Source organism: Diadema antillarum, unplaced genomic scaffold (assembly GCF_040938485.1).
Source record: "Diadema antillarum isolate AM-2024a unplaced genomic scaffold, OU_Dant_1.0 seq00000674_RagTag, whole genome shotgun sequence".
Taxonomy (NCBI): Eukaryota; Metazoa; Echinodermata; class Echinoidea; order Diadematoida; family Diadematidae; genus Diadema; species Diadema antillarum.
This window is the reverse complement of record NW_027271580.1, coordinates 2722108-2734682: the sequence shown is the minus strand read 5'-3', so window position 1 is coordinate 2734682 and position 12575 is coordinate 2722108. Positions and strand designations below refer to the sequence as shown.

Sequence of the window (12575 nt, the reverse complement as noted above, 5' to 3'; positions counted from 1 at the left end):
AGAATAACCCCTCACAAACCTCCATAGCAAGTTTGAGTAAAATCCGACAAGAAACGTGGCTTATAGAGCATAATACAAAAAATGTGACATGGCCTCCAAGTCGGAACACTGAGGGCGCCGTCACCACAAACTGTTGTGTCCTTCACGCAGAATGACCACCCATACACCTCCTCAGCAAGTCTGAGTAAAATCCAGTAACAATGAAGTTATGGCCTAAATAAGCATCTTTGCGAATTTTGACATGATCAGGGTGACCTTTGACCCTGTAAAAGGTAGAACAGCGAGGGCAGCATTATCAATAGGTATAGGTGTATAAATTTGACAATGATACATTTACATACCAAATTTGAAAAAAAAAGAAAAAAAATCGGTCAAGAAACAAGGCCAGCGTCGCACACGCACGAAAACCCTTTAAATTTACCTTTTCATGTAGAAAGATGGAACAAGCGAGGGCGCCACCACCAAAAACAATAGGCATCTTCATTTCATTATAATGCACCTTTTTGCCAAATTTGAAGAAAAATTGATAAGAAATGTGGCTGATAGAGTGCACACAAAAAATGTGACATGGCATCCAAGTCGGAACACTGAGGGTGCCGCCGCCGTCACCACAAACTGTTGTGTACTTCATGTAGAACGACCACCCATACACCTCCTTAAGCTGGTATCTCACTGAGCGGCGAACGTTTGCGAACGTAGCGAATTCGAGATTCGCCAACTTTTCTGACGAATGTTTGCGAAAAAATCAAAGTTCGCTTCTGCCATTAGCGACAGTTAGCGACTTTTAGCGATGTTTAGCGACAATTAGCAACACTTTAGCGAATGTTTGCGAAAGTGTTTGCGAACACAGGTGGCGACTATTAGCGAATGTTAGCAAATGTTAGCGACAATTTTGCAAATGTTAGCGACAGTTTTGCAAATATTAGCAACTGTTTGCGAATCATTTGCGACAATTTTGCGAATGTTCTTGGACCTAGAAAAGTACTAGGCGATTGTGTATAGTAAGACCAATAAAACGACATAAAACCTTCCACTGAATTCAGATCTCTTGTGACAACCGTTCAAGATGGATTTCCAGGATATGGAAATAAATTTCTGCCAAGAAGAGGCTCAAGGTGTTGCTATCCTTGAAGAGCTGCTTTGTCAGGCTGCTGCTACAGCTATTCTCTCTAAAAAAGAAAGAGTGAAAATGTTCACTCTTGAAGAAGTGAATAACAGAAAAGAGTGAGTTTCAAGTGAAATTAGAGTTATTTTGGAGTGAAAATGTTCATTTTCACTCATTTTTGAGTGACCTCAGGGATCACTCCAAGATTTTCGAGCGATCCCTGAGGTCACTCCAAAATGAGTGAAAATAGATATTTTCACTCAAAATTCACTCCAATTTCACTCAAAACTCACTCTTTTCTGTAATTCACTCCTTCAAGAGTGAACATTTTCACTCTTTCTTTTTAGAGAGTTGTGCAGTATAAGAGAAATAAAATAAAGAAAAACAAGAAAGGAAGAAGAAAAGAAAGAGATTCAGAGAGTGCTTGATGCAGAGGACAGACTTTAGTCAATATGAAAAGCTTTTGAAGCAATTACAATCATGATGGAGATGTCAAGAGCCTCAAGAACTTTCTAGAGTGGAACCTTGTCTGTTTCAGAAGCTTTTATAGGAACCATGTGGTTACTTGTTCGCAAGCAGTGGCGAATCATATAAAAATGTTAGCGACACCGTATTACGACCGTTTGCGAATTCTTACGAGTGTTTTGCGAATGTTTGCGAATGTTTGCGAATGTTTGCAACTGTTAGCGAAAATACAAATTCGCAAAAGTTCGCAAAGAAATTTTGAACATGTTCAAAATTTCTTTGCGACAAGAAAAACTGTTTGCGACACTAAAAACCGTTTGCGAACTTTCTTGCGAATGTTAACGAACCTTTTGCAACCGTTTACGAACCATGGCGAATTCCCAAATTCGCTACGTTCGCAAACGTTCGCCGCTCAGTGAGATACCCCCTTTAGCAAGTCTGAATAAAATCCGTTGAGTAACAATCAAGTTATTGCATAAATAAGCACTTTTGCACATTTTGACATGATCAAGGTGACCTTTGACCCTGTAAAAGGTGGAACAGTGAGGGCAGCATTATCAATAGGTATGGGTGTATAGATTTGACTATGATACATCTACATACCAAATTTGACTAAAATCGGTCAAGAAACAAGGCCTGCGTCGCACACACAAGCAGATCCTGTTAAATTTACCTTTTCGTGTATAAAGACGGAACAAGCAAGGGCGCCATCACCAAAAACGATAGGCGTCTTCGTTTTACCATAATACACCTTCATGCCAAATATGAAGATGATCTAAGAAGAACTGCAGCCAGTGGAGCGCTCACAAGAAAATCTCTGCGGCGGACGCGGACGCGGCGGCGCAACGAGGCCAAATCCATAGTATCCTCCGAACTCTGTTCGGGGACTACAATTAAAGGTAACATTTTGTCATATATGTAATACTGGAATGAATAATAACAAACAGCATCGATCGATTCTAGTTCAACCACATTACCACCATATACATTATGTACAGCCTAGCGACAGTATGAACGAGCAAAACGTTGCGCGCGGTTCTACTCTCAATCTATATGATCTGGAGTTACAAGGTAACAAGTGCTAGATAAGTTGACGGAGATCAATTTTCGTGAGATAAAAACGTAAACGCGTCAACGCTTTAGCAATACCTTTGTGGAGGAAATACTGTAATACACTTAGTTCAACGGTCATACCATTACAAGGTGATTCATAGGCAAATACTGCAAGCAAGAATGTTCATTCTGGGTTTAATGTATGCCACAGCCAGAGCAGAGGCGGGGACGGTTTCTTATGGATGTCCATTAATTCTTATGATACGGTGTTTAAGAACCAATAGATGCCCATAATGAAACCGTCCCTGCTGGCTGTTTTAATACGGACTCTTGTCAATACACTGTATACCGTCCTCACAAGCAGATATTCTTTTTAAACACTTTTTGTCGTGAAAATTCAGGGAGTGTTGTTGCCACTAACCGAATGTCTCGTGTGGTTTCCGTGTTTCATTTCAATGGAACGAGAATGTAGGCCTATATTATACATTCGGCTTGTCCAGTGGGGAAAAAAATGGCATCTGATATAGCCCATGTAAGTAGTATACACAAAATAACTCAGTTTGGTTCGAACGTCGGAGGAATAAACATTTCAGCTTTTGATATGAAAAATATTTATACACTCTTTAAAAAAGTATCGCAAAAGTTAATTTTTCCTACTAAATACACATGCATGGAAACATGGTGTTCAGACCGCTATGCAATATATATATGTAGTGTAACACTTTTTACCTATTATGCATTTTCACGTGCAAAGTTGTTCAGAATTTTATATCTATCATTTCTGTCATTAAAATTTTATGTCATGTTTCACTCATGTATTAAACGATTTAGAAACATTAAAATGAAATTCCGGCTTCAGTGGCGTTGCTTTATTTCAAGTGTATGCATTGCACGTAATCTTGAACATTGCATAAACCTTTTTTTTTTCCTGTGGAAATGTCAGCAGAGACATAACATTGTGGGCAGAATTACTAATTTGAAAAAAAAAAATTGGATGTACACAACGCTTCTCTGTCTTCATAAATATTCCAGTTTGTGCTGCCGAAGTGCTGCCGAAGTTACACCTTGTTACATGTTAAAAGATACACTCACACACACACACACACACACACACACACACACACACACACACACACAGATACACACGTTGTACATGTAAATAACGTAACATATTCTTCTGTAACATGACATGATAGGCTCTACCACCTAATTTTGGTGCTGAACAATGAATACAAGAAGAAATGGGCTCAAATGCGCTACAAAGGCATTCCAATAATGCTTCATAAAAGAAAACACACACGCACACACAAAATATTTTCCCCGACTTCTTTTAGTCTACTTCAGAGACCAAATAACAATTCTGAAATGACGAGAAACATGAAGTCTTATTAAAAAACTTAACGGTATATTTGATGTGACTTTGAATTGTGAAGACATTCCTGGATCTAGACAGTGATCCATATCGCTTCGAATGAATAATGTCCTTCATTACCCAGGGTCTGACTTGCCCAGAAAATTTCATCCCATTCGTTCAAGAAAATTTCAAAAATGTTGCTAACAAAAAGACAAAGGATGCATTCGAGCGCTCTCGTAAAGCGAACCGAACTGTACCGAACCTGCGCCAGAGGTGCACTCGAACGCTCCTAAAGTTTGATGTACCGAACCGAGCCAAAAGTGGACCACTTCCCTATAATGTGCTTCAAAAGAGTACCAAAAGCATACCAAAAGTTAGCATGCCAAGAATGAGCGTAACATGCACATATTATTATATACATGTACGTCATATTGAAAAGAGTTCATTCTCTTTGTTCTGACATCTGTAGGTAGTTCAAACGCGCCAGGTGAACGACCCTGTTACTACAAAATGTGACCCCCTCTAACCCATGACGTACTGACGCTTTCTCAACTGAGCTCCCAAACGCTTACAGAGTACGGTTTGAGCCCTGTAACGAATCCAAAGATACATTAATTACCAATCACGGTAAAACATAAATAAGCGCGGTGAGGGTAATGAGTATCATGTAGGCAATGATGAAATACGCAGAAAATACACATATATACACGTTTAGATAATAACGTCAGATATAATGTAATTTCCAGATTGTCTTTACTGTACATAACAAAAAGACACATCTTCTCCTTCTTACTATAGAGCAAGATGGACGACCCTGTTGTGTCGAAATGTTCCGAGTTAGCTGGCCTCCTCGTTGATGACTCTCTCACATCAGACCCATATCCGGAGGAATTTCTTCTCTGCCTCCCTCACTGGTAGACTAACGTGGTCATCTTTTGGAACGTACTCCTTTGAGAATCTTGAGGTCATTCCATTCGAGAAGGAATAAACAAGGCAAAGGGAGAAAATAAGATCACCATGTGGCTCTTTCAGCAAAGAAAACTTTCTGTCATAAAAAAAAAAAAAATGGGTTGCGGAAAAGACATTCGATATCAGATCACTGAATTAATGATTCTTCGTTATCTTACACTGTCTTACTTCGTCAACTTACTTTCCCTACGAAATTACCAAAGGAAAGGGAAATGCAACGAAAAAAAAAACCCCAACAACAACATTCGATGCGAAGTCACCTGTCCATCTGACAACTAATGTTTTGGTAAAGTAGATACTTTGAAAATCAGTGTTAAATGTAATAGAATATATGCGACAATCGTGAGGGGACACAAATGTGTTTGAAAGGGTACATGTATCTTGCAAAGTTACATGTATCATACAACTCTCCAATAATCTTGAAAAGAGGGACTGAATAACGTTTTCTCCTCTTCTGCATTTAACTTTAATGATGTTATGAATATCGGGATTGCGTTGATACATTAGACTGTAGCAGCTGTGCAGACGTAACCTTCAATACGTCATTTCAACATGACATAACTTGATAAGAATAAATCGTTTATGAGTGAAAAAAAAACCAAACATATAAATGTTCGTTCGAGGGTTAACCTATGCGCCTACATGCTCATCAGTGACAGGTAGCATTGCACAAGAGTAACTGTTTCTTTTTTTTACAAGTTACACTTTAAGATTACTACATTGTACTTAGTTATCTCGTATGTCCCGATATCGATATTCTAGATTTTATTTTGCACGTTATACACGCTCACTCCATTGACTACCGGTCCACACCCGCATTACCTTCAAGATCGTACTTCAGATGTACAAAATCACACGTAATCTTGCACCCATGTCTTCAAAACCTAGTCTCTCTTCGCTCCTCCTCTTTTGCCAGATCCCATCTTCCTAGCTCCAATTACTTCATGGCTCACGTATACAAAAACCCGTTATGGTGACCGAGCCTTCTCCTCTATTACCCGCACCCTTTGGAATAAACTCCCTCTTCATATATATTCAGAATTTCTCATCACTTGAATCATTCAAAATCCTCCTCAAAACTCGTCTGTCTAATCACTTGTATTTTTTTTCTGGAGGCACGCACAGTCAGTTATTATTGTTGTATGACTGTATCACATGACTTTTTTCCCTCTTCTTTTGTGATGTAATTTCGGTTTTGCATTGTCCTAATGTTGTTGTGTTTTCTAGTCTTTTTGTATGTATAGCACCAGTCTGCTAACACCAGTACAAAGCGCCATATAAATGCAACTATTATTATTATTATTATTATTATAACTATTATTTGCTGCATATACTTTGAACTATTATTCAGAAAAGTCATCTTGAACGTTAAATTGTTTGATCTGTACATCGATGTCAGAAACAGAATTTTTGGGGAAAAGTTCATTAAATGGCACTTTGCGAAATGAAATAGCATTGCAAATGATTTATTAATTTGTATGTACACCAATGTTCAACAGAAAATCATATAATAGGAAGTCTCGATGTTGTCTTTAGAAATCAATTCTTTTAATATATGGAAAAGGGTACTCCTCTTGAAGTATGTATACTCACCTAAGCGTTTGCAGCCCATTTTCAGTTGCCATGTCACATTTCTCCAGGAGATAGAGAAACCCTGCTGCATCCATGGTGTAGTACAAGAGACTGACGAACGTGAGCGAAGTGGTAGCAACAATGGAATCCGCGAAACTCCGTGCAATGGCAGTGCTGACTCCTCCGTCTGTCGCCCCGTGACTTGATTGACTTTCAGTCTCGTTAGGAGGTTTGCCCGTTTCAGTCTCGTTAGGAGGTTTGCCCGTTTCAGTCTTGTTAGGAGGTTTGCCCGATATTCTCAGGTCTTGAAGTCTTGACAGCATAGGAAGCATACCAGCAACTTTCCGCAGGACCATCTCGGGATATGGAGTGTGAACAAGGTGTAATTCTTTCAGCTTTTCCATGGATACTACCTTCTGGTGAAGAGTGTCGAATACACTTCCTGTAACCTGATACAGAGAGATCATGAAGCACTCTAGGTTTTCACAGTGGTGCACGTTATCAAGTACACTCTTTATTGCAAGGTTAGTAGAGCCTTCATTGCGTCGGATGTCAAGTTTTCGTAACGCAGGAAAGCAGGAGAGAAGCTTTCCAAGCAATTCAAGCGCCTGCGTGTCCATTTCTGTTTTGTCCAAAATCAGAGTCTCTAACGTTGTCAGCGGGTCGCCCTCAAGTGCTTCTAGAAAGTCGATACCAACCTCGTTCCCTGACAGTTTCAAATACCGCAGGTTAGTCTGGGATCTGATAGCCGGTGCAAGACTTGCAAGATGCTCATCCTCGATGCCTGTCATTCCAAGTGTCAGTTTTTGCAGGGAATTAAACGACGTACTTCCGATCGTGGAAAACAGTGTCATCCAGTCGTTTGGCTCTGCTTTGACTCCATTCAGGATCAATTCTTCCAGGGGGCAGTGTCTCAAGCCCTCAATGACTGGTCGAAAGTTCCACTCACTCTTTTGCATCTTGCTGATGTTCTGCCACACTGGAAGCAGAGTGACGAATACGTCGTCAGTGCGCTGTAACAGATACTTCGGACACCTTTCTTTTGAGTCGCCATTTTGAAGCATTTCTATGCGCTTCTCCTGAGTGAGCGCCACCAAACCACGTTTCTTTTTCTTTCGCAGTTTCTTATTCATTGAGCTTGACACCTCCTCTTCCAAACCAGAAAATGTATTCAGAAACTCTCGAAACTCAGAACTGGAGTCGAGATGAAGTCTGATGAGCTCCAGTGCCTTGATGGGAAGCCCATCGCTGTATTCTAACGCATACCCCAGAGACTTCATGACATAGCTCGAAATGCCGACAAGTCTGATTCGGGTGCAGCCGCTGAGAATACGTCCTAGGACATCGTTAAGCTTCCCTTCACTCTGGCTCTCAAAGTTGAGCTGGAAGCAGAACTCAATGATCTTTTGCACCTGGCCACAATTGGTGTAGTGCAGCTTTCCTTTCATGAAGTCAGAAATTTTGTCAGCTTCCGGCAACAGGAGTTCAGCGATATGTTCCAAGATGACACGCGCAGCTCGAATATCCGACCCACATGCAAACATCAGGACATTACAGAGATCAGTAGCTCGCTGCATCGACTGGATAGATTTGACATGGCGCATGAATTCTTGGTCATTGTCTTTGGAAAGTTGAGCGAGACACTTCCCGGACAGTTTTTCTTGAAATATCTTCAAGACAAAGTACAAGGTTCGCGCGGAATTGTCGATGTCTTCATTGTTGATTTCCAGCTCTTCGTATTTTGTCGGTCTGTATTCTGCTTCGGCATCACGATAGAGGATGCCTATTTTGCAACCTCCTCTGATGACATCTTCTGCGCTAGGTTTACAATTTTGGAAGTCCCTCCTACTGAAGATCAGTTCTTCTGTCTGAGATTCATCCGACGGTCTGAAAAACCCTTCAAGTGCAACTTTGCCCAGCTCGGTAAGCAGGCTGTTGCTTTCTTCGGTGGTCATACCTCTGCAAGCACCGGAAGTTCTACTGTTAGGGTTTTGTGTTGTTGATTCATTCCTGTTTTGTCTCGTTGGCTGCATTTGTTCAGCCGACCGAGGGTGATATCTCACAAGGCACTGAATTAGCTTATCAAACAAAGTGCTGATGGTGTTCATATCCTTGAAATCCTGTCCATCCGTTAATTTTGTCAGTTGGCAAAATGCACAGCACATCAGCGGAAGCGACGCTAGTTCCGTTTTCAAGTGGTTTTCTTCTAGGTACCTTAGGAGCCTATTAGCGAGTACTTTGCCACGATTACCGACGAAGATCTTCCGGATGTAGGTGTCGATGTCTGCAGATGAAAAACCTGTTATCTCCAAATGTCGATATTCGTCCGATATGTCATTTTCAAGAGTCAGAAAGTCTCCAACTCTTCCAGGGCGCGTTGTGACAAAAACACGAACATCTGGAAGGTATTCATTCTGCAACAATTTCACAATGTTCCCACACTCTTCCTGATTCAGGCCTTTTCCTTTGAATTCATCGTAGCCATCTAAAAGCACAACCACTTCATTCTGGTTCTCTTCAATGAATTTCTCCACAAACTCCGGAGTGAACAGCGTCGATGGCAAAAGATGGCTGACAATGGCTTCTCCCAGATTACTCATGTGGTCGAATTTTCTCAATGGGATAAGAAACACTGCTTTAGCATCTTTCAGAGGTCCACGCTTCCGATTTGCCCAGTCGTCGGACATCTTCAAGAGAAGCGTTGTTTTTCCACTCCCTGTGCGACCCCTTGCGACAACCCGACAAATCTGAAATTCGCTTTGGCTGTCCATGTCCCCATCCTCATCTGACTTTGTTGTCATCTCATCTCCTTCTTCGGTTAGGTCGCCTAATCTTACCTTATCAAACAACTTCTCCAGTTTCAGAGGAATACGTAGAGGGAGATATGGATGATCAATATCAATGAGAAGTTCAAGATTAGTATAGACCGTTTCTAGTTCCACAGTCACAACCTTGCCACTTCTTCCAACCCAAGGAACCACCGGAACTTTACTTCTCGTCTTGTAGTATTTACGCAAATATCGGATGAGGGCTTCTTCTTGTTTGGCAATCTCGGCTGGTGGTCTTCCGACTTTACCTCTTTCGACGTTGAGACTTTCTGAAATGTATTAATGGAGCAGATAAAATATTTATGATATTTTAAAAACATTTCATCAAAATGTCATTTACAACAACATCATACATAGCTATATGAAAGGCTGCATGCATTTTACACATGTGCACACACACAAAACTCCAACTTATGGTGCATGCAGTCAATACTAAAAAAAACTAGAAATGTCGCTATGGCGACTGATGCCTCCGCCATAATGCATGATTCTCCCAATAGGCGTATAGTACAATGTCTTCACAATGTGTGATCCATGACAGTTTCACATAACTGGCAAAATATTGAAATGACAGGTTTGTCAGAAATGTCTTGAACTGGGTTTGCTTTAATTTTCTAAGAGTGCAGGTACACATATTTGGGGAATTGAGAATTTTTACTTGAATTCTGACAGACTTTTTATAAGTTTATGCATTGAGTAATTTCCAAGGTATGAAGAAAGAGTGTAATGACGGTACAAAATGGGATTTTATTTTTTTTTTTATTTATTTATTTATTTATTTTTTTTTTTTTGGGGGGGGGGGCATTGAAACCTGGCCTTTGACCCTTAACCTGTGACTTTGACCTTCTGGCTGGAAATTTCCAAGAGAATCTCCATTAGGTAATGCATGTAATAAGTTTTGAAACTAATAATGCAAGCATTGCATATACTAGTATATGAGGGAAATAGTAAGATTTTGAGGAGTTGACCTTGACCTTTGACCCCTGACTATTGACCCATGACCCCTAAATTCCCTAGATAATCCCTTCCAGTCAGTACATGTGTAAGTACCAAGTTCCACGAAGATACATTGAACCATTTGCGAGAAAAGTGATATTGCAACATTTTCACCTAACCTTAGACCTTTTGACCTTTGACCTTATGACATGAAACTCTCTCTGGAGAATCTTTACACAGTAGTACATGTCCACACCAAGTTTCAAGAAAATACCTCCGGGCATTGCATAGATATGGGGGAAATTGCAACATTTGTAGCATTTGACCTTGACCTTTTGACCTTTGACCTCTTGCCAATGTCACTAAAATCATATCAACTAATTGTCCCATCATACATCATCCTTGGACCAAGTTTGGTGAAAGCTGCTTCATCCAGTTTTGAGTTATCACGTAAACAGATAAATTTTAGGATTTGACCTTGATCTTTGACCTTTGACCTCTGTCCGATTTCACTGAAAAACTAATCAAGTAATTGTCCCATCATACATCATCCTCCAACAAAGTTTGGTGAAATTTACTCCATCCAGTCTTGAGTTATCGCGTAAACGGATACAATTTCATGATTTGACCTTGACCTTTGACCTTTAGCCGATTTCACCCAAAATCTAATCAAATTATTGCCCCATCATACTTCATACTTGGACCAAGTTTGGTAAAATTCCAGTAAATATTACTCAAGTTATCGCATAAACGAAAGCGGACGGACGGACGTACAGACGTACGGACGTACGGACGTACGTACGGACGTACGGACGGACGGACAACCCGAAAACATAATGCCTCCGGCACCACTTCGTGGCGGAGGCATAAAAATAGATCTAATCTTTGACATAAGACAGTCTGATCAAGACATTTTAGTGTCCTGTTACCCAATGGTGAGAGAATGAACCACACTGTTTGCTTCTCACCTGCAGAGGTAAAGCTTGGGCGAAGGGTAACACACTAGTCATCACAAAGGCATTATATTGGGAAAAAATTTTACCACTCTATGTTTGTTTGTTTTCTAAGATTTGAAGCCCGTCAACAACCATTCTACAGAAGTTCAACGTGATTGCATGGCCATGTTATATATCGACACAAGGGTATGCTTTGAAATTTGTCCTGTACAAACGTGTTCGTCGCATACAATTTACAGCAACCTATTGCAAATTGCGTGGCGCACACTATAATTTCACCTTCTAGCCGCGGTACGAATATCTCTGCGAGGTCGATCCGCTCAGCCCGTCGCAAACCGTCATCCAGCTTCGAAGCTAGGTGTTCCATGCCATTCCTTTGTCGCCATTGTAGCAACATCTGGAACCCCATTTCAGCTTGTCCTTCTTCTTTGTAGTCGTGCTTGATGTTTTCCAAGACGGATTCTTGAATACCGAGCCTCCTTCCGACTTGCTTCCAGCTGGCGCCGAGTTCTTTGGACAAATCGCCAAGGAACATTTCCATGCCGTTGTCGCCCCGGTGATAACCCATGATTTTTCTCAAAGCTGCAATGAGAAGGATTCGCATTAGGTTAATATCGTTCTGCATTAAGCACCTAAAGAACTTATCATCAAATTCTAACTCTTCTCTTGTCGATATCTTAATCAATATACATGCTCTCAAAGCATACATAAATAATCATACAATATGAAACACACCTCTGGTGCATATGGTTTTCCCAGATTGACCAAGCATTGTGATTTCAGCGTTCATATTGTAAACTTCTAAAGATACTGAGAATTTGTTTCTTTGCAAGATCGAAATTATTTCCTTATTGTCCCATATACATGCAGTAATATACATGCAACGTCGCGTCTTCTTATTCCAGCATACACTTTCTTCGATAAGCCAAGATCATTACAATAGCCTTGTAATCATACCCCCTGGAGGAAATACAGATTAAAAAGATGAGTATCAGAGTATGAAATGCACGCATGGTTACAGTCCTCGACATCGACTCTGACTGTAGTATGGAGAAACACGTTAAGCGTGCCGCTCCAAACCACAATCATTTTATAATTCTGCCTGATTGGCACGACAACAGAAAAGGACAAGCTCTACAAGTAGACACTATATATTATCTCTTTCTTCCTAACAACATTCACTCTGTCTAGTCCACACTGCTATCGTTTTTCAATAAACACATTTGACCGCTTACTTTCGGTCTTTGGCAAATGCAAAGCACAAAGACTATACACCGGGATATCAGCCACTATAATAGGTCAAATGAAAATATACAGTACAGAACAATTTAGTGAGC

General features: G+C 40.5%; 1 protein-coding gene across 1 annotated transcript; it reads right to left on the bottom strand.

The window, feature by feature from the left end:
- Positions 1-3720: 3720 nt before the first annotated feature.
- Positions 3721-11806, bottom strand: LOC139736931 (uncharacterized). The gene is made up of 3 exons (XM_071647605.1): positions 11518-11806; positions 6540-9615; positions 3721-4935 (listed from the first exon to the last, which is right to left on the bottom strand). The coding sequence occupies exons 1-3, from the start codon at positions 11804-11806 to the stop codon at positions 4848-4850; spliced, it is 3453 nt and encodes a 1150-aa protein (XP_071503706.1). The 3' UTR covers positions 3721-4847.
- Positions 11807-12575: the final 769 nt, after the last annotated feature.